Source organism: Eublepharis macularius, chromosome 4, assembly GCF_028583425.1.
Source record: "Eublepharis macularius isolate TG4126 chromosome 4, MPM_Emac_v1.0, whole genome shotgun sequence".
Lineage (NCBI taxonomy): Eukaryota > Metazoa > Chordata > Lepidosauria > Squamata > Eublepharidae > Eublepharis > Eublepharis macularius.
Window position 1 is genome coordinate 56,617,100 of NC_072793.1, and position 24,351 is coordinate 56,641,450.

At 40.0% G+C, this 24,351-nt stretch overlaps 1 protein-coding gene across 1 annotated transcript in view; it reads right to left on the reverse strand.

The window, feature by feature from the left end:
- Positions 1-24,351, reverse strand: part of SLIT3 (slit guidance ligand 3) — a 633,135-nt gene that overhangs the window by 74,057 nt on the left and 534,727 nt on the right. The window contains exons 27-29 of the mRNA XM_054977013.1: positions 20,713-20,810; positions 10,466-10,605; positions 2,392-2,485 (exon numbers count right to left, since the gene is read on the reverse strand). Coding sequence (XP_054832988.1) covers positions 2,392-2,485; positions 10,466-10,605; positions 20,713-20,810 — 332 coding nt within the window. The remainder of the gene's footprint in view (positions 1-2,391; positions 2,486-10,465; positions 10,606-20,712; positions 20,811-24,351) is intronic.

A 24,351-nucleotide genomic window follows, 5' to 3' on the forward strand; every position in this document is an offset into this window, starting at 1 on the left:
AAATGTTCCCAAGTCCCTTAGTCTTTCCTCATAGGGCTTGGTCTCCAGGCCCTTGATCATCCTGGTTGCTCTCCTCTGTACCCATTCCAATTTGTCCACGTTCCTTTTGAAGTGCAACCCTGAAAACTGCAATACTCCAGGCAGAGCCTGACCAATGTGGTATATAGAGGGACAATGACATTCTGTGATTTGGGTGTTATACTTCTGTTGATACACTCCAAGAATGTGTTTGCCTTTTCTACTGCTGCATCACACTAACTGCTCATATTTAGCTTTCCATCCACTCATACCCCAAGATCTTGTTAATACACACTGCTACCCAGAAGCATATCCACCACCCAGTATGCATGCTTTGCATTTTTGTTACCCATTACTACGATCTCATTCCAGCATACCTAGTGCACACATAGTTAGGATAATTGCTCTGCCAAAAACATTATAAATTGTACAAATGAACTTGCATTGCACTGTAGAGTTTACACTTTGTCAATATTTATGTATCATATATGAAATCTTAGTAAAAAAGCCTGGGATTCTCCTCCATTGCTACTCTTGGAGTTTAATAGTCAAACAGGCTCATATTTGAAAATAATTATCATGTCTGAACTGATGCTTCTTTGATTCTTCCAGTGACACAAGACAGTCCAAACTTACAAATGCTAAATAGTAGACTTTGACAAAGAATTTTGAAGCAGGAATAGGATGCAGGAACTCCGTCATTACATCTTACATTTGGTACTTAAAAATCTTCCATGGAGGAGAGGGGATCTGCAGCTCTGGTACAGATATAAATTAAGTGGAATGAATAAGTAAAAACAGGCAGTTCTAACAACAATACAGAACTAAAGCCCACAGTGTGTTAATGGCTCTTATTCCACGTAGGCCCCATGAATTTTGGAATTTTGGGTCAGAAAGGACTGCTGGGCGGAAGGGGGGGGGAACCAAGAAGACTTATGATCCTTTTACTGCATCTAAATATGTTTAATTGTATTAACAATTAATTAAACTAACAAGTCAGTTGTGAATGGTCACCATGTTTATATTCTATTTTTGAGGTTTGCATAGAACCATAGTATACTGTACCTATTATATTTTATGGTATTTTTCCTTCACTGTTGACAGTAATACATTCATGTGTGTAGCTATATCTGCTGACTGAAAACTGCAATTCATCTCGGGAATTAATTACTTAAATTAAAATTCCCCACTCAACCATGGCGGTTTTGCTGGGTAACTGCCATGGAAGCTTTTCTGGGTGATTTCGAGCCAGTCACATACAGTCAGCCTAACCTACCTCACAGGGTTCTTGTGAGGATAAATGCAGGACAAGAGAATGATGTTAGCAGCTTTGAGTCCCCACTGGTGCTAATATAAACAAACAAACAAACAATACCAAGATCCTGCCAGGGCATGTCCCAGGAGTTTGATTTCAACATTAGAGGTGAGTCCTTGAAGAAAAAGTAGCTCTGTGCATGTATGAACTGCCTCTCCCTCATAACTGAGAAACTAACAGTGCAATCCTAAGATGAGTTACTCCAGTCTAAGCCTATTGATTTAAATTGACTTAGACTGGAGCAACTCTTATTAAAATTGCACTGTTAGTCTTCTGCCTCCCCTCCCTGGACAGGTTTCAAATATAAGCTAAGCCCTCAACTTTATTCGGATATTCTTTCTCCTTTTCCAACTTATTATCACTTAAAAAACAAAGATGTATTTTTAAAGAATTTACCAGAATAGTGAAAGAAGGCGATTTTGTTTTTAAAACATTTCTTTTGATACTTTATCAATAAATTAAATTGTGTTTGGAAGTTTTTTGGGGGGCAGGGGGGACTTTGCTCACACAACTCTCTCTCTCTCTTTCATTTTCTATCCTCAGAGCCCCTGACTGAGGAAACCAGGATTTAGAAACAACCAATAATAAAGGCATTTAAATTTCTATATAGTGTGGAGTGTTTTGGAGGAAAGGGGGGGGCTGTCAGAAAATTAATTTTAAAAATGTTATTTTATGCCAGTTTCTTTGCATGGCATAGTAATAGATATGATCAACAATGTCAGGGGGAACAAGAGGGATGCCACGTCACCATAACATTGAAGGACTTCAAGTAAGAGGGGATACATACTGTTTGGAAAAGATAATTGTTTGTGAAGCTCTGAGCTTCAGCTTTGGTAGGAAAAAGTGGATGCAGGTAGAGTATCATTTCCCCGTTGAATAAGAGATGGTTCAGTGGCTAAGGGAACATGAAAAATGACCTCCAGCAATGTTGAGAGGTGGCAGTTATAAATAGTTAAAAAGTTACAAATAAACTTGCACGTTACTAGATGAGGCTAATTCACCAAGTAACATCACTGGAATCGATAGCTGAACATGGACCAACTCCTGTGCATACGTACCTGTATCCTTTCTCAAGAAAGATACATTTGGAGTCATGTTTACAAGGGTTTAGTTCAGGAACACATTGATTGATCACCTCGTCACACAGCTCCCCTAAGATAACAGACAAAAAAGGCTTTTAAATAATTTCCAGGGAGAAGTCTGTTGATTTTCCTGACCCATCTTCAGCATGAGGCTCAACGACTGAGTCTGCAGAGTTCAAACTATGAAAAGCCACAAGGCTAAAATCAACAGAGTCCACATTTTGGAATAGTAGTTTTGTTTCATGAAATAATAGCAATGTAGCAACACAAGGGTTACAGTTAAACAGAGAACAATGTTAATTTACATCCTTGCTTAGGCACAACTCTTTGTTCACCACATGTGGCCAATAGCGGTGAGAACTAGTGATATTTATCAGGGATAAATAAAAATGGTACTTTATTTTCCTTGAATATTATTCTTGTATTCAAAATGGCAAAAACAGACCTTTTAGTAATGCAAAACAGATTTAAAAGGGCAAAGAATTATAAAACATTCTTCAGAATGGCAGAATATGTCCTGGATACACAGGATATGCTGTTGTCTTGGAAAAATTGGCCCTAGAATGCAAGGAATAATTCAGCTGTTTTCAATTATTACCTGTACAACTCAAGCCATGGTCTTGTGTTTCTAATGTAATAATGAACAGATTCAGGGTGTTCAAACTAGCAACCTTCTGAGGCATATTGTTTGGTTACCTTTCAGAACTTGAGATACTGCCCATGATGGAACTGGAAACTGTTTCTTGTAACTAATATCCAGGTTATTAAACTCACAAACCAAACCTGATCCCAAAGTCTCCTGTGCAGTTCAAGCCAATTTAACTTTACAGAAAAGTAGTATGTGTATGGACAGACCAACAGACATTTTGTACACATACTTGTTTCTAAATAGCCACAGCAAACTTTCAACAGCAAAAGTTAAGCCATTCAGAAAGCTATCAAATCGAGTCGATTTCACAGTCATCTAAGTAGTGAACTTAATAGAAAAAAAGTATTTTAGGGATTGCTGACAACAAAATCAGAAGGTAGTATCCTGCAATTCTACCAATGCTTTTGTCATATGCAGTGTATAACACTGGGCTATATCAGTTGTAAATGACACCCAAAGGAATTACATGATGTCAGAACCACAGAGAAATCTCTTACAAAAAATAATTTGTAACAGTTACTTTGCTTTGTGTGTACATGTGTGTATGGTTGAGGGGAAAGTTAAGTCCAGTTCTGAGAAATGTTCAAACAAATATTCTAATGTGCAGAGTTTGGTATCATTATAATTCCCAAACACTGTTACTTTATTCATAGTTTGCTCATGGTTCCCTGAAGACACCCCAATGTGCTAGGCTTATCATGTATCGACTTGAGATTTTGTTAGAAGAGAGGGACTAATTACTATGAGAACTGGAAGAGTTATAAATCCAGCTGACACCTGTTCAGTTCTGCAAAGAATGTAAAAGCCAAGAATTTAATTTTTTTAAACCTGTGGCTCAGTTGGGATGATACAGACTGTCTTTTGTACACTACAGTGTTATATTAGAGTACAATAACAATAAATATTTGTATCTGCTGAATAAATGCACAAAGTGTGGATTTATGCTAGTGTGCAGACCTCATAGAATGACACTGCATACATACAAAAAATATTTTGGGATTGGTAACTCTAGTCTTTTTTCAGAGCATCACTAATGGCAGGAGATAACAATACCTTGTCAAAACTTATTGGTACTACGGGATAATAGCCCCAACTAATTTTAGGCTTCACTACTGACTTTGGTACAAAGTACATTGCTATGCATGAAATGGAAATTTACCATTATTCAGCCCCTGCTCCACTCTCAAAGTAAACCGGAAAGATTATTTTGTTTTATACAATGAGTACACCATGCTTCTATTAATATGTATTTTAAGTTTTATTGGAATTATTCTTGTTTGGTCATATTAAATGGAGTGTGTGTGTGTGTTTGTGTTCCCATTTGGGTTCTTTACAATGGAATTTTCAATCTTTTGGCACTGCAGAGCTGCAGATGTATACAAATCAGTCTGGCAATCAGGAAAAACACATATATGTAAATGTGATTGACTGAGGTGAATGAAGTTCTTTTCTGCGTAAAGTTCTATGGTGAAGTCACATAAATTCAAGCATCATAAAATGTTATATTTAGTAACTAATTAATGCATTTTTAAAGAAAAAAGCAGTTAGTTGCAATCTCTCATCTCAGCATTACCAACTCCAAACTAATGTGGAAGTCCCCCAAAATTGGAAAAAATATATTTCCCCAGACTTCTGGACTCCTTCCAAAAGAGCCAACTAACAAAAGCAATTCAGTTCTCTCCTAAAAGACAAGGTATCGCTCTGCAATTTTATTATGAAATAAGGAAGAAATAGACCTGTACTGATATATTTCCCCACCATATCTCAAATATTTATCAGAATAGGAGAGCACAAAACAAAACTCCTAAGCTGAAGATATACATGGAAATTGCTGTTTTGAATCATTAGATTATCTGGAACAGTAACACAGATCCAAGATGTTTGCAATAATGAAACCCCCTCCTCTCCAAAATCCATTATTTTCCAAGTTCCAATGCTTTCCAGCCGTGCAGCATAAGCATGAGTTTTTCTATTACTATATTTCCTGGAAATGGCATCCCTCCCTTCCAATCAGACCCTTGCAAGGTAAGAGCAAAAGCACTCCCAGCCAATCGTAAGCTGCAGAGAGCTGCTATTCCCTCCTCCTCTGTGGGCTGGAAGGAGAGGTTTTTTTTCCCCCTCTGAAAGTAGAGAGCCTGGTCTTGTGCAGGGGCCCGTAGAATTCAAACCCATTGTCCAATTTGCTTGAAACCTTGAGGTTCTTTGAAGGACAGGAAGATGACAATTCGCTGCAATTTTGGTGATATTGGGTTGAAAAATTATGCCTGTAGTCCCCCCTGAAAAGGTCCCTCATAGGGAATAATAGAAAAATTGATCTCATTTCTTACTTTGTCAAATAGACCAGAAAAGTGTGTGTGGGTGTGTGTGTGTATGCGCGTGTGCGCGCATGTGTGTGTAGAATTCAAACCTGTCGTCCAATTTACTTGAAACCTGGAGGTTCTTTGAAGGACAGGAAGATGACACTTCACTGCAATTTTGGTGATATGTGGTTGAAAAATTGTGTGTGTGTGTGTGTGGCTGCACAGAGAGGGACCTACTTGGGGGAGGGTCTTTGTTCAATCTGCTTGAAATTTAGGAGCTATTTATATTAGAGGGAGGACTCTAGTATGTGCAAATTTGAGGTCATCTTTAGAAACAGCTGCCCAGACCCCTGAACAGATTTCCCATTAAAAATAGTGGTCCTGAAAGGGGGGAAAAACCCACAGACAGCAGTGCCGAGAGCAGGTAGCCAATGGTTCAAATGGTTTTAACGTTAATTTCAACAAGGAAAAGGATCATTGTAGGACAATAGGTAATGTAGAAGGATAAATATTAAACAGACCTTTAAGGAACAATCTGGATGGATGGTGTGAGAAAACAGATGAACCCATCCAGCCTGGAATGAAAAGCTGAAATGGCAGTCAGGTGTACTTTGAGCAAGGAAGAGGAAAATCTTGCCGTATGCAAACTCCCCAAGACTATAAATTCCAAAATTACATGGTCACTACTACTCAGGGTGCCCATTACTTTCATCTCATCAGCCAGTTTTTCCCTGTGGGTGAGACTCAAGTTTAAGGTAGCAGATCCCCTTGTTTCCTGCACAAATTATAGGGATTCAACAACAATCCAGTTCACAGGTCTGCTGCTCTTACATCTAGCTTCACCCTCACACCTACACACACTTGCTGAAATTTATTTGTTCGCAGGAAACTAAAGAAACTAGCAGATACATCAATTTTTCAGAGGTGTCAATATAAATCTAGCAACACAGTCTACTTTATTTTCTGTGTTCTTGTAAATACCAAGTAAAACAACAAATGAGGTCTACAGGCCTGAACTCACTGAGGATTAACTGGTGGCACATATGTTAAAAATGACTCACCAGAAGCTAAGTGTCTGTGACTGGCTCAAGGTCGCCCAGGAGCTTCCATGGCAGAGTGGGGATTCAAACCTGGGTCTCCCAGATCCTAGTCTGACACTTTAACCACTACACCACACTAGCTCTCTTTTATCCCTGTAATCTGTGGCTTATCTTTCACACCAGATGCATTGTTCCCCACCCACTGTTTTCATGCTGCTATCATGATCCTCAACCTATCTTTTAAAAAACTGTGCATATGTAGTCCTGCTCAAGAATAATGCAATATTACAGCCTTTAAAAAAAACCCTCTGCACATCTGCATAATGCTGTTTCACAATAACACAATACTTGAGACCTTTGGTAATGCCAATTGCTGGAAGGTACTGAATGTCCCACTGTGGCCAACTACATTGTGAAGAATAACTGCCCCCTCTACTCTTTGGGAGAAGAGGAAGAGCACTTGCAAATCAAGAGAACAGAGAAAAACATTTGCAACTTGTACTGTGGTAATGTAGTTAGTTTCAGGTGGGTAGCTCTGTTGGTCTGTAGTAGAAGAGCAAATAACAGTTAAAGATATTACCCATTCACCCCATCTCAGTTTTTTTGGTGTCAGCAAGGACACCAAAGCATTTCACTGTGACAATCCTGAGGAAGGGGCATTTCTTACAAAACAAAAAGCGTAAGTTTTTTTTTTTAAGTGGAGGTTTTCACTGAAAAAATATGCCGTTTGCATTTTGAACAGTAGGACAATGTCATATGAGGGGAGGAAAGGCACAAGCCTAGAGTTGCTGAAATGGAGAAAAAACTCTGTGTGGAATCAGCCCAAATCTTGCTATGATCTTAACAGCCCACTGGTTTAAGGGCAGCCAAATATCATGTGTTCTATATTTTTATTGTCTGCAGTGTTACTTAGGAAATACTTGACATTTATTCCTAATATTAATCAGAATGGGTTAAAAAGGTATGGAAAATATTTTCTGCTTTATGAAATAACTTTTGCTAGGAACCTCAAGGCTAGGAAAAACTTTATAAGACCAAAAACAATCAAACAGAAAGCTGGGGTCAGAGAAACCAGGACAAATGTACCACTATACAATTGGCTAACATTTGCCACTAGCTGAATAAAAATGAACACAAAGGTGTAAAATGGCAAACATTTTTTACTAGAACCTTTGAAAGCAGTATCTGGCAACATTTCGAGTTGCCAGGTTGCAATGCAGAGATTAACCTTTACTTTGCAGCAGAAGAAGTTAAGAATGTTATGAACCACTCGTTCAGGGTAAATTGATGTAGATGTTTGTGGGAAGCCCACAGAATGACATGTAGGCAATGTCCCTCCCAAAATAAATGGTTCCAGAAGGTGGTTTTCAGACTTTCCATCTCCTCTGCTCCAGGAGCTCTGGGGGTGCTTGTGGATCCCTGGCAAAGGGTGGGTTTCACTGATAGACTCTTCTGTGGTCCCCATGTCTAGCTCTTGTTCATGAGCCCAGGGCCGGTGCCAGGGTTTCTGGTGCCTGAGGCGAGATACCTACTTGCGAGATACCTACTTGGCAAAGCATGCGCATGCTCTGGCCCTGTGCGATGACATCACTTGTGATGTCATCACGCAGGAGCATCCCCTTCACCTGAGCGGGCGGCAGCGGCGAAGGGCAGGGAGGCAGCCTGCTTCCCCACTGCACTGCCTGGGTGCCCGGCTCGCCGGGAGCTGAGCCGAGGCAGGCAGCTGTGGTGAAGGGGCGGAGAGGCGAGCGGTGACGTGGCCCGCTTCAGGGGGGGTGTTGGGGGCTGGCATGGCACCTCCTCTAGAGTTCAGCACTCGAGGCGGCTGCCGGCACCGCCTCCATGGATGCACTGGGTCTGCATAAGCCCTTTTGTTTTTGGGTCCTCTGTTCCCAATGGATGGTCTATCTAATTCCTGGATGCCCAAGGACCAAGCAATTGCAGGGGTTTGGGGGATTCTTGACCTCCACAAGGTTAGCTACCAAAACCACTTGCCTTCTGATGAGAACTTGTCAGGCTCAACCCTGATTGTTTTGAAAGTTAGTAAGGGGAGTAGCTCTAATCTGTTCACTGGACACAAAACAATAATGAATATTTTCCTAGGGTCACTGTATTTCTTGCTAATGATTTGTAATTTGTAATTCATACCTAAAGGCTAATTGTTTTGTGAGTCATAATGAAAACACACTTTCTAACATGTAAACTGATTCCAGAAGCTTAACAAGTAAGCTTTGTACTTGTGGAAGATGATTGAAAAGCTTCCCTGCAACTTGACTTTTTGTGATCTATTTTGAGATCAGAAATGACTCACTAAAAATGATGAACACTGAAATCCCAGCTAGAGAATTATTCAAGCCTGCTATGGACACAGCTCCATCACACCTCAAGCTTGTTGCTGAATAACCCCATATACCTTGCTAAAAGAGGACAGGTTGCTTTGCCTGTGTCATTTCAACCTGCTATACATGGAAAGCAAAAGTGTAGATTAAAAATTAATGGAAAACACAGATTCAACACAGCAACTACCAATAGCTGCAGTTCTGCTGAATTCAAGTCTTGTAAATGTTTCTGGCAGAAAGATGGTTAAAAGAAACATTTAGTTTTCATTCAGGTTTAAGGGTTTTCCCAGCCAACCATTTACACAGACATCCCAAATGGGCCCCAAATAACATTTTAAGACTTTGGGAAATTTTAGATTTACTTACGAAGTCATTCAAACTTGATACTTATTAAATCCCATGATATGTAATACACTCCAACTTACAAGGAGCCTTTCACTAAGTGTCTGAAGCTCAGAGACTAACAAGACCAGTTCATATTTTTGTACTTTAAAAGAATGTAGATATTTTCTTACCACTGTATAGTGAGTGTAGGCAGTTATGATTTGGTGGCTTGAAATACAACAAATATCCTCTGCCTTGCAAGACTGTATTCTTAGATCCTTGGGCTAATATACTTTCAACCCATAACATCCTAGAAAGTTAGGGGATGAGGAAGAAGGTAAAAATCTAAAGCTTAGGCTGGATAATATGGAAAACAGGCCTTCAAAATTTGCTTTTGGGGGACTGTGTGAATTGAAGCAAGACTTTAAAATGTACTATTCCTCAGGTCAAATGTGAAAACTAAGCTGCTAAGACTTTGGACAAGTGTGTGCATGAGGGCGTATAAATAAATTTCAGCTGTTTGCTGAAATAACTGACATGTGCAATGCTTCTATACACTTAAGGTACATACATCACATTAAGCTTAGAACTGGACATGCTTGCAAAGGCAAGGGCTACAACAGGCCACTTGAGGCCACTGATTTCAATGAACCTAAGGATGCTGAACTTTACATTGGGTTGTGGCTAAAAGTATAAAAGCACACATTTCTTTAACCAACTTATTAACATTTTATTTTAATTTCCATTTTAATATCAGTATTTGATTTACAATAAAGAAATACACAACACATGGCTCAGCATTTAGGCTTCTTCCTTTCCCTTTCTTTACCAGTGGTCATATTATTGAAGGACCAACCAGTTTACAAAGTCTCAGTGTTTCCTTGCTTACCTACATATGCATGCTGGTGATACTCAAATGTTTTTTAGTTCATCAGTACTAGTAATTAATAATGACCTATTTGCTGTGATGTAATAAAGGATCATACATATGCTCATTTGTAGAATGTCTTTCCATCTGTAGAATGTGTGTATGGAGAGCCAGCATGATGTGGTGGTCAGAGCGTCAAACTAGGATCTGGGAAACCCAGGTTTGAATCCCTCCACTCTGCTACGGAAGCTTGCTGGCTGACCTTGGGTCAGTCACACACTCTCAGCTGGACCCACCTCAAAGGGTTATCATGAGGATAAAATGGAGGAGAGAAAATGATGTATTTTATACCTCTTCTTTTCTTCATTGGGGAAAAGGAGAGTTGTAAACGAAGTTTTAAAAAATTAAAAAAATAAAAAGAGATATATGAGACTATTTAGATTAATGATACGGCTTTCCTGAGTGCTCGAACCCCACAACCTCTTCTTTTTTAAAAATCACAGTCCCCAGCAGCAGTGGTTTTTGCTTACCTGTATAGTTGGGAAGACAAAGGCAGGCATAATTGTTTGTTCCATCTATACAAGTCGAGTTGTTCTCACAATCATTATCTTCACAGTCATCTGGATTAGTTTCACATTTCTCCCCTTCAAACCCAATTGGGCAGGAACAACTTTTAACAGGATTAAAGAAGAGAAGAAGAATTTGCATTTCAAACAGAAATGATTTGGCAATAGGAACTGCACATCAAATACATACAAGTGTTGACCTGTAAAGATCAAGTGTCATTTGAACCAGGATGTTCACACTGATTTTGGTGTTGATGCACAGCAAGATTCTCCACTGCTTGTGATTAACGCGCCTCAGACTCTGTTGCCTAGTATTGCTGCAAAGTTTCATAGCACCTTGAGTGCAGTGCTCGATAGCGTGAATCCAGTTTATGCTCAAAACAGAAAATCAGGATCCTCTATGCTCTATTATGGTGAGAAAATGGGTCTCAGGTGTGAAATTCACTAAGAAAGACCATGAACAACACCATGCACTGGTTATGGTGGAAACAGAAGCAAGACAGGACTTTTGGCTAAGGCCTGAAGTCTGCCTTTGTTTCTGTACTGACAGATGTGCAGCTTTAGAAACAAATGCTGTCTTGCCTTCCTACCTGCCACTCTGCTTCATGCAGGCTGTGTTTGCTTTTGGACCTCCTCGCCCATAGGTATTTGGATGGTTATCTGCTTAAATGGTTGTCTGGTGCTTCTCTCTCTCTCTCTCTCTCTCTCTCTCTCTCTCTCTCTCTCTCTCAATAGTTTGAAATCAGTCGTAAGAAGGCGGAAGAGGTGCTTCATGATTACCAGAAGTAAAAGTCACTTAGCACTGTGTAAATCCAGTTTATGCTCAAAACAGAAAACTAGGATCCTTTATGCTCTATACTGGAGATAAAATGGGTCTCAGGTGTGAAATTCACTAAGAAACACCATGAACAACACCATGCATTTTCAAGGGACTGTCATTTAATGAACAGGGAAAACCAGATGTGGGGGGGGGGTGCGCTAATGCTTATCTATGGTTCATATGTAATTTGGGAAGTTGCTTTCTAAAATCCAACAGCAAAATAGAAATGTGACATATGCAGAAGGTTAATCTAGCTCAAAGAGCTTTGCCAGTCATTTTTGATTATTCAGGCAATACAACGCTGTCTTCATTCTAGTAATGTCTTATTAAATCTTCAGAAGATGGCATGGATTATAGTAATGCTAGTTGTACTTAATTTTGTGTTACAGGTCCTAACGTTCCTCTGTCCCAATTCCCCCTATTTCTTTTTGAAAGCACCAGTGTGCAAAGTGTGCATATGTATGCACATGCACAAATAATCAGTGAATAAGTTTGAGGAGAAGGCTATGGAAGTGTGTGTGTGGACCAAACAGAAAGCCGCTGGTGACATTAAAGTAATAAAAAAGAACTATAAGAACTATTTGAACTGATAGTGCAAGAGAACCCTGATGTTTGGCATCCTTCAATGACCACTCACAGGTCAGGATAGTTGGAAGGGATGGTGATATATCTTTAGAAATGATGACGAAAAACAAACTGCTTGAATCAATTCTACTTAAAGCACACTAAATCAGAATGAAATATTTTTTTGCTTGTCTCTTCCCTCATTAGTACCAATAAAAAATGTCCTCTTTCTGACCCTGTGGATATAGAGAGGATCATAAGAGGCAGATAAGAGAAGAGAAGAAGAGCTGGCACAGCATTTCTTGTAGCCAAGGAGTGGGGGAATGGGGAGGAGGATAAAAGAACACTAATTAAATAAAGTGACCCATTCATCATGTCTCCCATTTCCATTACAAAACCCCATTTTTCAGAGGTTTATAACTGAGCCATAAAAATGTACTCTAGGCTGCCATTTGGCACACAAGGTCTCAGTTTGGGAGAACAGATTCACTCTTTCATTTTAAAAGAAAAGAAAAGCTGATTGCTTTTATTTTCATTCTGTGACACACAGTCTGACAGAAACAGGTGAAACAAACTATTAACATGATCCATTTAACAAGGGCCCTAGCCAGGGCTGGCTCCAGTGTTGCTGGCATCTGAGGCAGCTTAATGCTGCCTCTGTGTGCATGCACGCACACACACACACACTACGTGTGACGTCATCACGCAGGGGCTGGCGCGCACACGGTGGGCCTTCCAGCACTCCTGTTCAGTTGCTTTGCAGGCCAGGCGCAGCCAGCTGCCCACTCAGCTGCCCCACACTGCTGCCACCAGCACACGCTCCTGGCTGGCGCTGCCGGCAGCTCCGTGGTGCACGCCCCTGCCCCCAGGCTGGCACCCCTCCGGCACATTAGTGCCCTGAGGCAATGGCCTCACCAGCCTCAATGGGCGGGCCAGCTCTGGCCCTAGCAATAGGTTAAAGCTCGACATGTGGACTATGTTAAGCAATATGCACCACATCTTCTAGCATGTTTAACACGCAAGCATTATCTATTATCTCAGAATGCTTGTTGGACACCAAGATTTAGTAATATGTTCAGAGGACTGATTTATCATGAAGTTGCAATGAAGACACTGAAAAACACAAGACTGTGAAAAACATCTTTCATCTGACAACTGTACAACAAGAGTTACGGACTTAGTTAATGCAATAGCTAGTCATTATGAAGAAACTCCAGTGCATTAAACTTCAAAAAGGCTGAAGAGACAACAGAAGCTTAATTTTATATGAAGGCACGAAGTACTGGAGATAAACAGAATGTACAGCCAGCAAACAAAAATCAAAATTGTGGTATAAAGGGAATGCTTCATTTTTGACTCTATAATCAGAGAGGAGTTGGATGCTGAGGACAAATGGAATAGGCATTAGGATTTAGAGGCTGCCCAAACAGACCAAATAAGTGAAAGTGATTTCTAATTAAGAAAGAGAGGTTCCTTCCACTCATTCCCTGTACATTCTACAAAGCTTCGGCAGCTGAATTCAGGGGCTGGGGGAGAGGATGCCAGATTTCCCCTTATCGCCATCATTCTGCAACGCTGTGAACTTGGGAACTTTCCAAGGAGTTTAGAAAGCATTTTAATATGGAATTTACACTAGATAGGTGGGTAGACTTACTTAAAGATGCATCTTGAATAACAGAAAGTTACTGTAGAAAAAAAGGATCGTGTATAGAAAGTAGACATGGGCATGAACCAAAAAAAAAATGAACCGGGTGGTTCGAGGTTTGTACAGTTTCACAAACCACGAACTTTCATGAACTTGCCCCGGTTCCTGAACTGGTTCATGTGGTTCGTGAAAACGTCACTTCTGGGCCAGCAGAAGGTCTGCAGAATAGGGGTGTAAGCTTCCAGTTCCCCCTTTTAAACACCAGCCACTTTTCAGCTGATGGGAGGGGAATCCCCATCAACTGAAAAAAGCTGCTGGCTGTTCTGCTTCCCATGTTTGCAGAAGAAAAGCTGCTGCTGCTTCCCTGCCACTTTGTTTCCAAAATGCTGTGCAAAACGCTTGGTTGTTGGTGCTTCCCTGCCACTTTGTTTCCAAAGGGCTGTGCAAAACGCTTGTTTTTTTTCTCTTTGCAAAGCCTGAAAAATGCCTTGGAGGGAGGGGAAAGCAGCTATTTAATCCTTTCCTAGCTTTTAAAGCCAGTAGGAAAGTGCAGTAATGTTACAATGTTGCTACACTTTCTTGCCTTTGGAAAAAAAAGAGAAAGTGAGTGCATACCCCAAAGGAGGAAGGGAAAACCAGCTATTTAGCCCTTTCCTGGCTTTTAAAGCCAGCAGGGAATATGCAAACTTCAGCAAACATGGGAAGCAGAACAGATACTGAAACGCTTTAAAGTTCTAGCCGGCATTTGAAAGCAGTTAACACTTCTCTTGTACGCAAGAGAACTGTTGCTCCTTTCAAACTCCAGAGCTTTTTTCAGCACATGGGGGATCCCCCTCCCATCAGCTGAAAAGTGGCTGGGTGCACACCTCTACTGCAGAAAGCTCATCTCCAGCTGCCTAGGAAACTGATGGATCGGTGCCAGGCTGTCTGCAGTGATGAACCAAAAATGAACCAAACGAACCATCCTAAAGTTCATCTTGGTTTGACAGAAATGGGCCCTGATGAACCGCCTGTTTGCGAACCACAAACCAGCCAGCTTCATGACGAATTTTGGTTCGTATTTCAGTTCGTGCCCATTTCTAATAGAAAGTCTTGGGCTAGCAGTACAGTTTTGCCTACACTGGTTTATATCATAATAAAGGCTAACTGTCAAATTTACAGTTTTACCCCTTCCCCCTTTCAGGAGTGTTGGTGTGATTGCAATTAGCCACACTATACAGGAAGTTCCTCATGTGAATAGCTGCGGAGCTGGCGGCAGCGCGAGTGGCTCGGAGGCTGCCTGCACCATTCACCTGCCCCGCAAGACAAGGGACGGCCGGCTTGCCCACGCTCCCCTTGTCCTGGGGAAAGGCGAATGGCGCAGGCGGCCTCCCAGCCTCCCGCACTGCCTTTTGCCTTTCCCCAGGACAAGGGGCGGCTGGCTTGCCCACGTGCCCCTTGTCCTGGGGAAAGGCGAACGGCGCGGGTGGCCTCCCAGCCTCCCGTGCTGCCTTTCCCTAGGACAAGGGGCGGCCGGCTTGCCCACACGCCCCTTGTCCTGGGGAAAGGTGAACGGCACGGGCGGCCTCCCAGCCTCCCGCGCTGCCTTTTGCTTTCCTTTGTGCCCATGGCTTCAGAACATCCCCTTCCCCCTCCCTCCCCTGGGTTGCTGCTCCGTGGTTGGAAGGAAGCCTGCTAATCAAGGAAAGCTGGGCTTCCATTCGTGTTTCGAGGGTGACAGAAGGAGGGCAAACAGAGCTCATTCCCCTGACACTGTTACCCCGGGAATAAATTACTGGCGCAAGAGTGTCTGCAATTCCGAACAGAAACTGACCCATCCGATCAAGTCCCAAACAAGCAAACTCCCGACTGCTCGATCGGTTGCCATGGACAGAACCGATTAGCTGAGTCACAATGGCGCAAACGCCAAAATGGGGGGGGGGGGGGTTGAAATCGTAATTCAGATCGGGCCCATCTCTAGTGAAAACCTTTTGAGGATTCAGGAGGTAGCAATATATAGGTCACACAAACATAAAAGATAAAAGCTCCGGTAAAGTAGAAAACACTTGAAGCTCTGTATGAATGGAAATAAAAAGAGTGCTGGTTGTTGTGACCAGAGCCCTCATGAGATATAAGTTTAGGGTAAAGAAAGAGGAGCTGGATTAAAGGTCCAAAGGCAAAGATTTAAAGTGTTTTAAAAACAAATAAAAACAAACAATTACAAGCCAGTATTTTAAACCACATAAATTAGGTGTAGATGTAAGCTTTTAAGAGCATTTTTGCCTATTCTCTAAGAAACATGTATCTAGGATTGCAAATATACAGCACAGAACTTATAGGTACTTCTTTTGTAGAATTTGAAACAGCTGGCTGAATTAAAACTAATAAATTATATTTGCATGCTATAATCAAATGATTTACTATTTGGAAGAGATGAACTGGCCGGATGTACTGTAGTTTACAAATCAACCTTTGTTCAAAATATTTTTTCCCCTATAAGCAAATGTTTTAGGGTTTTCTGGCTTAAAAACAAAAACAAAAAAACTATATGCACACCTGCATATCAAATGGACAGACTCAATAGTCCATAAACACTGAACTCATCCATCAACCATGGAACATTAACACTGCAAAATCTATCAGTTCAGTGTTTTAGAAAAATGTTCTTAAGAAAAATTTGTATTATTGGAAGGAAAAGGCAAAGTACTGCAGACTGATATGTTCCAGTTACAGAAATAACGTTTACAATTAGCATAGGACCTATATACATTTCATCACAATGGGCATGTACCTACCAAAGTTAAGTTCTTTTGACTCATTTATTTCAGTAGATTAGTTAAACACATGTTTAAACCTTTCCCAGTGAAATCAACAGGACTTTTAAAAGTGCTTCACTTTAACTTGATTGTGCTCAGTAAGATTTCAGCAACAATCAAGGAATGGGCAGAACATCGGAGGGATTCCTTTGCCAACCATTGTCAACAGAGAAACTGATTACCGATGAAGACAGAAATAGGTGCTTTTAAAGAGACAGTACATACTTGTTCCTTTCAAAACCCCACATGCAAAAAATATACTACTGCATAAATATATTTAGACCAAATGAGATATATAACATCTTTTATGTAAGAATTTTTAAAATATGTGCAAGAATCACACGATTTTTAAAATATTTATGTAGAAATATACAAGAATAGCAGACATAACAGGACCCTATAATTCTGTTTCAAGACAGAACTGGTTTTTTCAAATATTTTTTATGTTATCATGAAGATTCCTTAGCAGGTATGAAATTTTCCTCCACCTAAATCAGACCACTACACTTTCCCAATTTTATTCATTACTTAAAATCTAGAAAACCTTCACCGGCTATTACAAGCAAGAAAAATGACTCCATCCTGGATCAACTGAGCAGTACAGCCGTTCAATTTAAATGGAAGATTCAGAATAATTCCAGATCTTTTAAAGAACCAACTTAACTTATAAGTCTTCATGATGCCTTTAAATCTTTTGAGTAACGTATCTGAAGTAGGAGTTCTGCCTGGAAACAGGAGATTACTGAATTTTTTTGTTATATGCTTGATATATTTGTACATTTCTACATTAGTTTGTAATAATCTTGAGTTGTTCTTGTACAATTTTTAAAAAATTCTCATATAAAAAGATGGGTATGTGCGTGTGTATATAAATTTTGGTCTAAGCGCATTGTTCTTGCACATTCTTTAAACATACACACATGTATGTATTTGTGCAGTGGAGTATTTTTGCATTTGCAGTTCATGGTTTTACACGCTACTGTTTCTTGATGTTTGTAATTACTATTTTTGCCACTGTTATTTCTCTCTTGGCAATCTTTGACACAAAACAGTATGACTAGCTTTGAGCTGGAAATCTGGTTTTAATCTATTTTATTGTCCATTTTGCCCATTTGTATCTCAAGATTTAAGTGTGAGTTGAATTCCAGTTTGATAAAAATACATTCTAAAAGTTAAATTCCTTAAATAAATAAAATATTGACAATGCAGTGGAATCAAAACAATATTAGAAATCCAGTTCACTAGAATATAGTTCTTGACATCTAACCTTGTTTGTCATATCATAAATCATGAGAGGTTAGAAAACGTTTTTTCTATTACCAAAACAGGAAAGCCAAGTACCTCAAACAGAAATGCAACCTTACACTAGATTATCAACAATTAAGAGCTCAAAGAAATTGCGATTAAAAATACTGTCAGATCCTGTGCCCCTGGCTGACACAGTTGTGGTTGTGGTTTGCAACAGTCAATATCAGAAGTGGAATCACCTGCTGCTTGGGCCCCTTTTGCTACCTAGGCACCGCAGGGGAAGGGAGGGTGTGAGGATGGAGTTTCAGTCATAACAGGGTGAATTTCCTGGCTTTTGTCACCACCTTACCATTACTTAAAAGATATTTTTTCTTTCCTGTGACTGCAGGAGCCCTGGAGTTTAAGTCACTCAGCATTTCATATGGAGGAACACTTTAGCTTAAGTTTCTTTTTACATGAGCAAAGATTTGACAAGTTTGGCAGCTGAGCTTGTGTATTAATGTTTCTGTAAAGGGGGAGGAGGTATAGAAGATATAATTTCTTTCACAGGCCACACAACAGAAAACTCTACAGGGCCTTCCTCTTTATAGTATTTCAGATATAAACCATCTTACACAAGGAATAAACTTCATCTTGATGCAAAGGTATACTAGAATGCAGTTTCTCTTAGTGCCAGCAGAAGCTGTATCTTGACTATAAAAATATCCGAGCATAACATTTTCCCCCTTTACTTTCAGAAGTATTCTAGATATTACACACAGGATTTATGTCACAGTACACAGAAGATTTATGTCACAATCTCCCATCTTTTCCCACCTTTTAATAGAAAAGAAGCTGTGGGAGTCAATTTGAGCCAATAGTTTCATAGGGATAACCAAGTTGGTCTGTAGGAGAGGAGCAAGATTTGGGTCCAGTAATAGGCTAGAATGGCATGGGGCAGGGAGAACATTCCCCCACCCTTTTTCCTGTGGTCAATTCTTTGCCAAAAATTGCAACCCCCTTCCAGCTGTTTTTTTTTTACCCATGGGCAAAAACATATTGTTAATTCGCACTCCCCATTCCCCTGTTCCTCCCCCCCCCCCCGCACCTTTCTCTAGGCCTTTTCTTATTTTTCTCCCAAACTAGCGGAAACATCTATTGGAATTCATTGATACTGTAAGAGAAAGTAAGTAAGAGAGCAAGACTCAAGTTGAGTAGCACCTTGGATTCAAAACTTGCTTTTCTACTGAAAACCAACAAGGCTACCCACTTGAAACTATCTTCTACAATCAGTATCACAAAAAGACAACAGCAGCCGTGCTGAGCCATGCTCCGTTTAACCCAACATCCTGTTCTACACAGGATTCAACCCAATGGTCCTTGGAAGGCTTATAAGAACACTGTGGAGGCCAAGGCCTCTCCCTGTTGCTTTCCCCAGCACTGGGTTTTGGAGGTTTGGCCACTGAACATGGAGGTCGCATTTGATCATGGTTCCATAAATTTGTCTAATCCCTCTTTAGAGTGAACATGAACTGACACAACTAGAAGCTTTTATTTCATGTACTCTCAAGTATATTTTGGAATTTATTCAGTTTCAAGTTAATTTAATAGCCTAGGACTGAATAAATCTTTGTTGTATGTCTTTATTTGTTATATGCCTTTTTTACTATTTAATTAATTTTACAGGTTTCAAATTATACAGCAAACTAAGCAATGAAAATAAAGAAAAGGTTTATCTTACTCTGAAGTGTAACTATTCTCTAAAGAAACCCTAACTAGCAGTGCAATCAATTGCAGGTACACATTCTTTGGCTGCTTCCATTCAAGAGCTTTTTCAGGCCCCTCCTCTCAACTATAAAATACTATCCCTAACTGTCTAAACAGCCCTAGAATTCTTAAACTTCCCACCAGTCAATTTTTAAACTTCACCAGCCCAGCCTGTCACAGAAGCAAGCCAGCCCTCCAAGTTCCATACCTTTTCAGCAACAGGATTTTTTATAGACCATTTCCTCTAAACTACCTTTCTCAACTGTGTTTCTCTGCCCCATATATTTAAAGTGTGGTATCCAAACAAACAAAAAATCCCCCTTTTAATCACTGTTCCTTCTTTTCAGTTTGGCAATTCAGTTCAAGAGACACGTTGTGTAGTGGTTAGTGTCAGACTAGGATTTGGGATAACCAGGTTCAAATCCCCACTCTGCCATGGAAGCTTGCTTGGTGACCTTGGGCCAGTCACACATTCTCAGCCTAAGCTATCTCACACGGCTGTTGGGGGGATTAAATAGAGGTAGGGTTACCAGCCTGCCAGGAGGAACCTCGGGATCTCCCGGGGTTACAACTAATCTTCAGATGACAGAGATCAGTTCCCCTAGGAAAAAATGGCAGCTTTGGAAGGTGGATTTTATGGCATTATACTCCAATTGGGATCCTCCCCTCCCCAAACCCCATTCTCCCTAGGCTCTACTCCCAGATCTCCAAGAATTACACAACTCAGATTTGGCAACCCCTAAATGGAGGACAGGAGAATTAAGTAAGCTAACTTGGGTTTCTATTGGGGAGAAAGTTGAGGTATAAATAAATAAATAAATAAACCTCTGCAGTGTGCCATTTAAATTACATTTTCTACAAACTGAAAAAGCACCAAACTCCTTAGCCTTTCTGCATACAGAATGTCCACTAATGCTTTAATAGTTTTGATTGTCATGTTCTACACTTTTTTCAGCTCTACAATATCGTTTTTGAGAAACAGTAAATAGAAATTTACACAGTATTCCAGGTGTACCACATATCTACCCTGGCCATTTTTGTCAGTTCTTTTCCTAACAGTCCCTTGCAATGATTTGTTTTCTTCATTGTTGCCATACACTTGCAGAACAGATTAAAACTATAATAAGGTTATTTGTCTCAGAAGAAACGATATATCACATGTAGCCAAAGTTTAGAAACTTTATGATTTGAGTGGGAAATATTTAAGTGTATCTTAACATGTGTACTAAAATGAAATTTAGAAAGGCTTAACTTTGCCCAGATGTAATATTTAGCTGAGGGATTTGCAGTTATTGGACATTTTTGTATTACAGGTATATGTTTATTGTGCAGTAGACAAAGTTAAGTTGCTTCAACTATTACCTTGTTTTTAATGTAATTTGCTTTCACTTACCTGAATCCTTCTTGATTTGTGTCTGTGAGATGGCATGTCCCTCCATTTTGGCATGGATTCTGAATGCAGGCATTAATGGGTGTGCTACAGTCTCGACCCTATCAAGAAAAGTTCAAGAAAATTGATTGGTCTTTTGCTGCCTCATAGAAACATGCATATTGTACGGAGTAATTCTAAACAGATCTAATTAGAAGCATGCCCCGTTCTATTCCATAGGCTTACTCCTAGGAATAAGGCAGTCAACTCCAGGTTCGGAAAATCCTGGAGATTTGTAAATGGGAGCTTGAGGAAGGGTGAGATTTGGATAGGGGAGGGACCTCAGCATGGTATAAAGTCCACCCTCCAAAGCAGCTATTTTCTCCTGGGGAACTGATCTCTGCTGTCTGGAAATCTGTTGCCATTCTAGATTATCTCCAGGGCCCACCTGAAAGTTGGCAAACCTACCCAGGAAAGTATTCTTAGGATTTCAGCCCTAGTTTAGCCTGCATAAATTATCATATAAGCACACTCAAGAATTCCAGACAGTTGTTTCTGCCAATTAATGCTCAGACCTGAAAGTCAAAAAGGTATCAGTAGTATCAATGGATATGAAATTAATAAAATATAAAATAAAAATAATACACAATATTATAATGTTGACAGCCATTTTAGAACATTCCCAAAGAGATGGGAAGGAGGTTGCGATCACAATGCATGTTCTGAAAATAAATATTGGTTGTACTCTTGTGGGACCTCCTCAATTGTGGTGATATGTTTTTTAGTTTTTAATATATAATATTTATTGTGTTTTTGTTATAAACTGCTTTGGGCCTCATTTCGAGGGAGCAGCAGGCTAGAAATCTGAAATAAAATAAATAAATAAATATTTGTGGATGTATATCAGCACTGGCAAAAGCCTCTGTTGTTTGGCTCTTTACATACTTGCTATTTTTTTAAGGTGCTTATCCTCAAAGAAATATAAAAAAATATGTTTCCAATATACCTTTACTGGTAATGTTTCCTCTGCTTCCTCTACCATAAAACAGTGCTAAAGAATGAACTTTATTTTAGAATATAAATTAAAGATAAATGCTGTTCTGTTCTCTTACTGACTCTTAACATACATACGAAACTCCAATTTTGCATAAAGCTACTGGGATCTATTCTGCATTAATTAACAAAGAAAAAGACCTTAGGATTACAGTGGAAGATTCCCAGAAAATGTCAGCTCAGTGTGCTGCAGCAATAAAAACAGTTATGAATTATTAGGAAAATTGAAAATAATTAATGTATTATAATTAGTTTAAATAACCCTATGATAATAAGCAGCCATATTTGGAATACTCTGGTTGCCTCACTGTAAATGGCAACACAAATGATCAGAGAGTTGGTACATTTCTGTAAAGAGGCTAAATATATTGGGCTTTTAAATTTAATAGGTGACATAATGGAAGTTTATAAATTTACTAGTGTTCAGGACAGGCAAAATGAAGTGCTTCTTAAATGGCAAGTGATTTCCTTATGGCAGGACTTTTCAAACTTTTTGAAGTGGGACTCAAGCTCACTTTAACATTTTCTGTACTTACTGGAAACTACTTCCAAGTTTGCTTTAGGTTTTGGAATCTCATGCTACTCTCCCTCTCCCAACATAAAATATAGGAATCTCACATCAGTTAACAATGAACAAGTTTATAACTTTTTTTTGGTTTTAGTATGCATAAATATATAGTATTACATCCTATATATCTTGGTCATTTAGCATACTATGCACATCTTATAGCTTCATGTTCAATTCACTCTGTTCCTCTCTCCTCTTTTTCTGACTTTGTGAACCACCTGTGAGAGTCACAACTAGACATGGGCACGAACAGAAAAAAAAAAGAACACGGTGTTCATTGTTCATTACCATCCACGAACAACGAACATTGACGAAAATGACCTGTTCATGAACATGTTCATTGTTCGTGGGGGCCAGCAGGCCCTCCTCCAGCCATCAAGATCCCTACCACACCACTCCCAGAAACCCTACCTGAGGAGGCAACAGGAAATGTACCAATAATATATAATAGCTTGGCCCCAGAGCTTAGCAGCAGCTCTGGAACTTGAAGGGGTAGAACCCTACTGCACCACTCCCAGAAACCTTACCTGAGCAGGCAGCAGGAAAGGTACCAGTAATAAATAATAGCTTGGCCCAGAGCCTGGCAGCAGCCCTGGAACTTGAAGAGGTAGATACCTAGCCCACCACACACAAAGAAAGTTCAAGCTCCAATTTACTCTCCCTGTCTCCCCCTCAAAATGCCAACAGCAACTGTCTCTTATTGTCTGCAAAACCAGAGCTGGAAGCCCCCCTCCCCCTGCTTTTTGCTTCCTTGCAACAAATTTGGAGCGCCACACTTGAAAGGAAGACGTGCCTATCAAGCTAAATTGGGCTTAGATTGTGGTTTCCACGGCAACAGCAGGAGCTCAGACAGAGTTCAGGCAGTCCCTGCCTCCAGTTGCCAAGGGAATTGATTGCAGGTGCCAGATTGTCTGGCTTGACGAACAGCAACGAACAGCAATGATAACGAGGCTTGCAACAACCACCTGTTCATTTAGAATGGGGCCTCACGAATAGCTTGTTTGCGAACAGCTGATTGGGCTGTTCATGACTTTTTAAAATTCGTATTGCTGTTCATGCCCATCTCTAGTCACAACACACGTTTGGATTCCAACATGCAGTTTAATAATCACTGCCGTATGCAATGCAGTTCCATAAGATGCATTATTCTCAGCTATTTTACGTGGCTCTAAAAATCATGGATATTATGTTCAGAGGCAGGTAACAGCTGAAAATGGGAGCTCCATGGCAGTACACATCTGATTTCCAGATGCTAGTTACACATACTCCCCATCATCCCTACTTGTGAGATTCCTGGTGGCACCTGGTCACTGCTGGTCATTTGATCTGATATGCAAGTCCTCAAGTCTGTGTGCCTTTAACAAGCGACTGCCAATTATTTTCTCCAGAAATTTAAGTTCATCATCAATGAGGGGGTATTTGAAACAATGGCATTCTAATTATGTGAACAGCTTCCATTGCTTCTGGACAGCTTAAGTGTGGGCCACTGTCATGTGAAAAAATACAACATCTCCGTTTTTTAATTGTATTGTATATGCACTGTATATTGTATTGACGCATACTGTGTATTGTATTCAACACAGAGAATGGAAAAACCTTTCCATTCCTTCTCTAGGCAATATCACATTAATAGCCATTAAGTCACAATGAGTTTAAAAGCAGTTTAAAGGTTACTGAAATGTTAGCCAGCATAAATATTTCTAGGATAAAAACATATTGAATCATAACAATGAAAATATTTCCTGCACCTTCTAATAAGACTAAATTTAATTTAAAAATTATTATAAAAAGGCTCTGCAAGCCTTGTTTTTTTAGTGGCCATTCAACCTCTTCTTATAAAGGTCAGTCCTCTAGCTACTATTTTTAGGGTCCTCTATTAGGAGCCAGGAAAGGCACTGAAAGTGATGCTAGCAGTTGGGTTACCATATTTCTTGTATCATCTACTACTCCCTGGATTTTGAACCTTCAGTCTGGAGTCTGGGGTTTTCCCATTTAATAACAATATGCAGCCACAGCTGAAAATTAGGTAGGTCTCCAGAGGA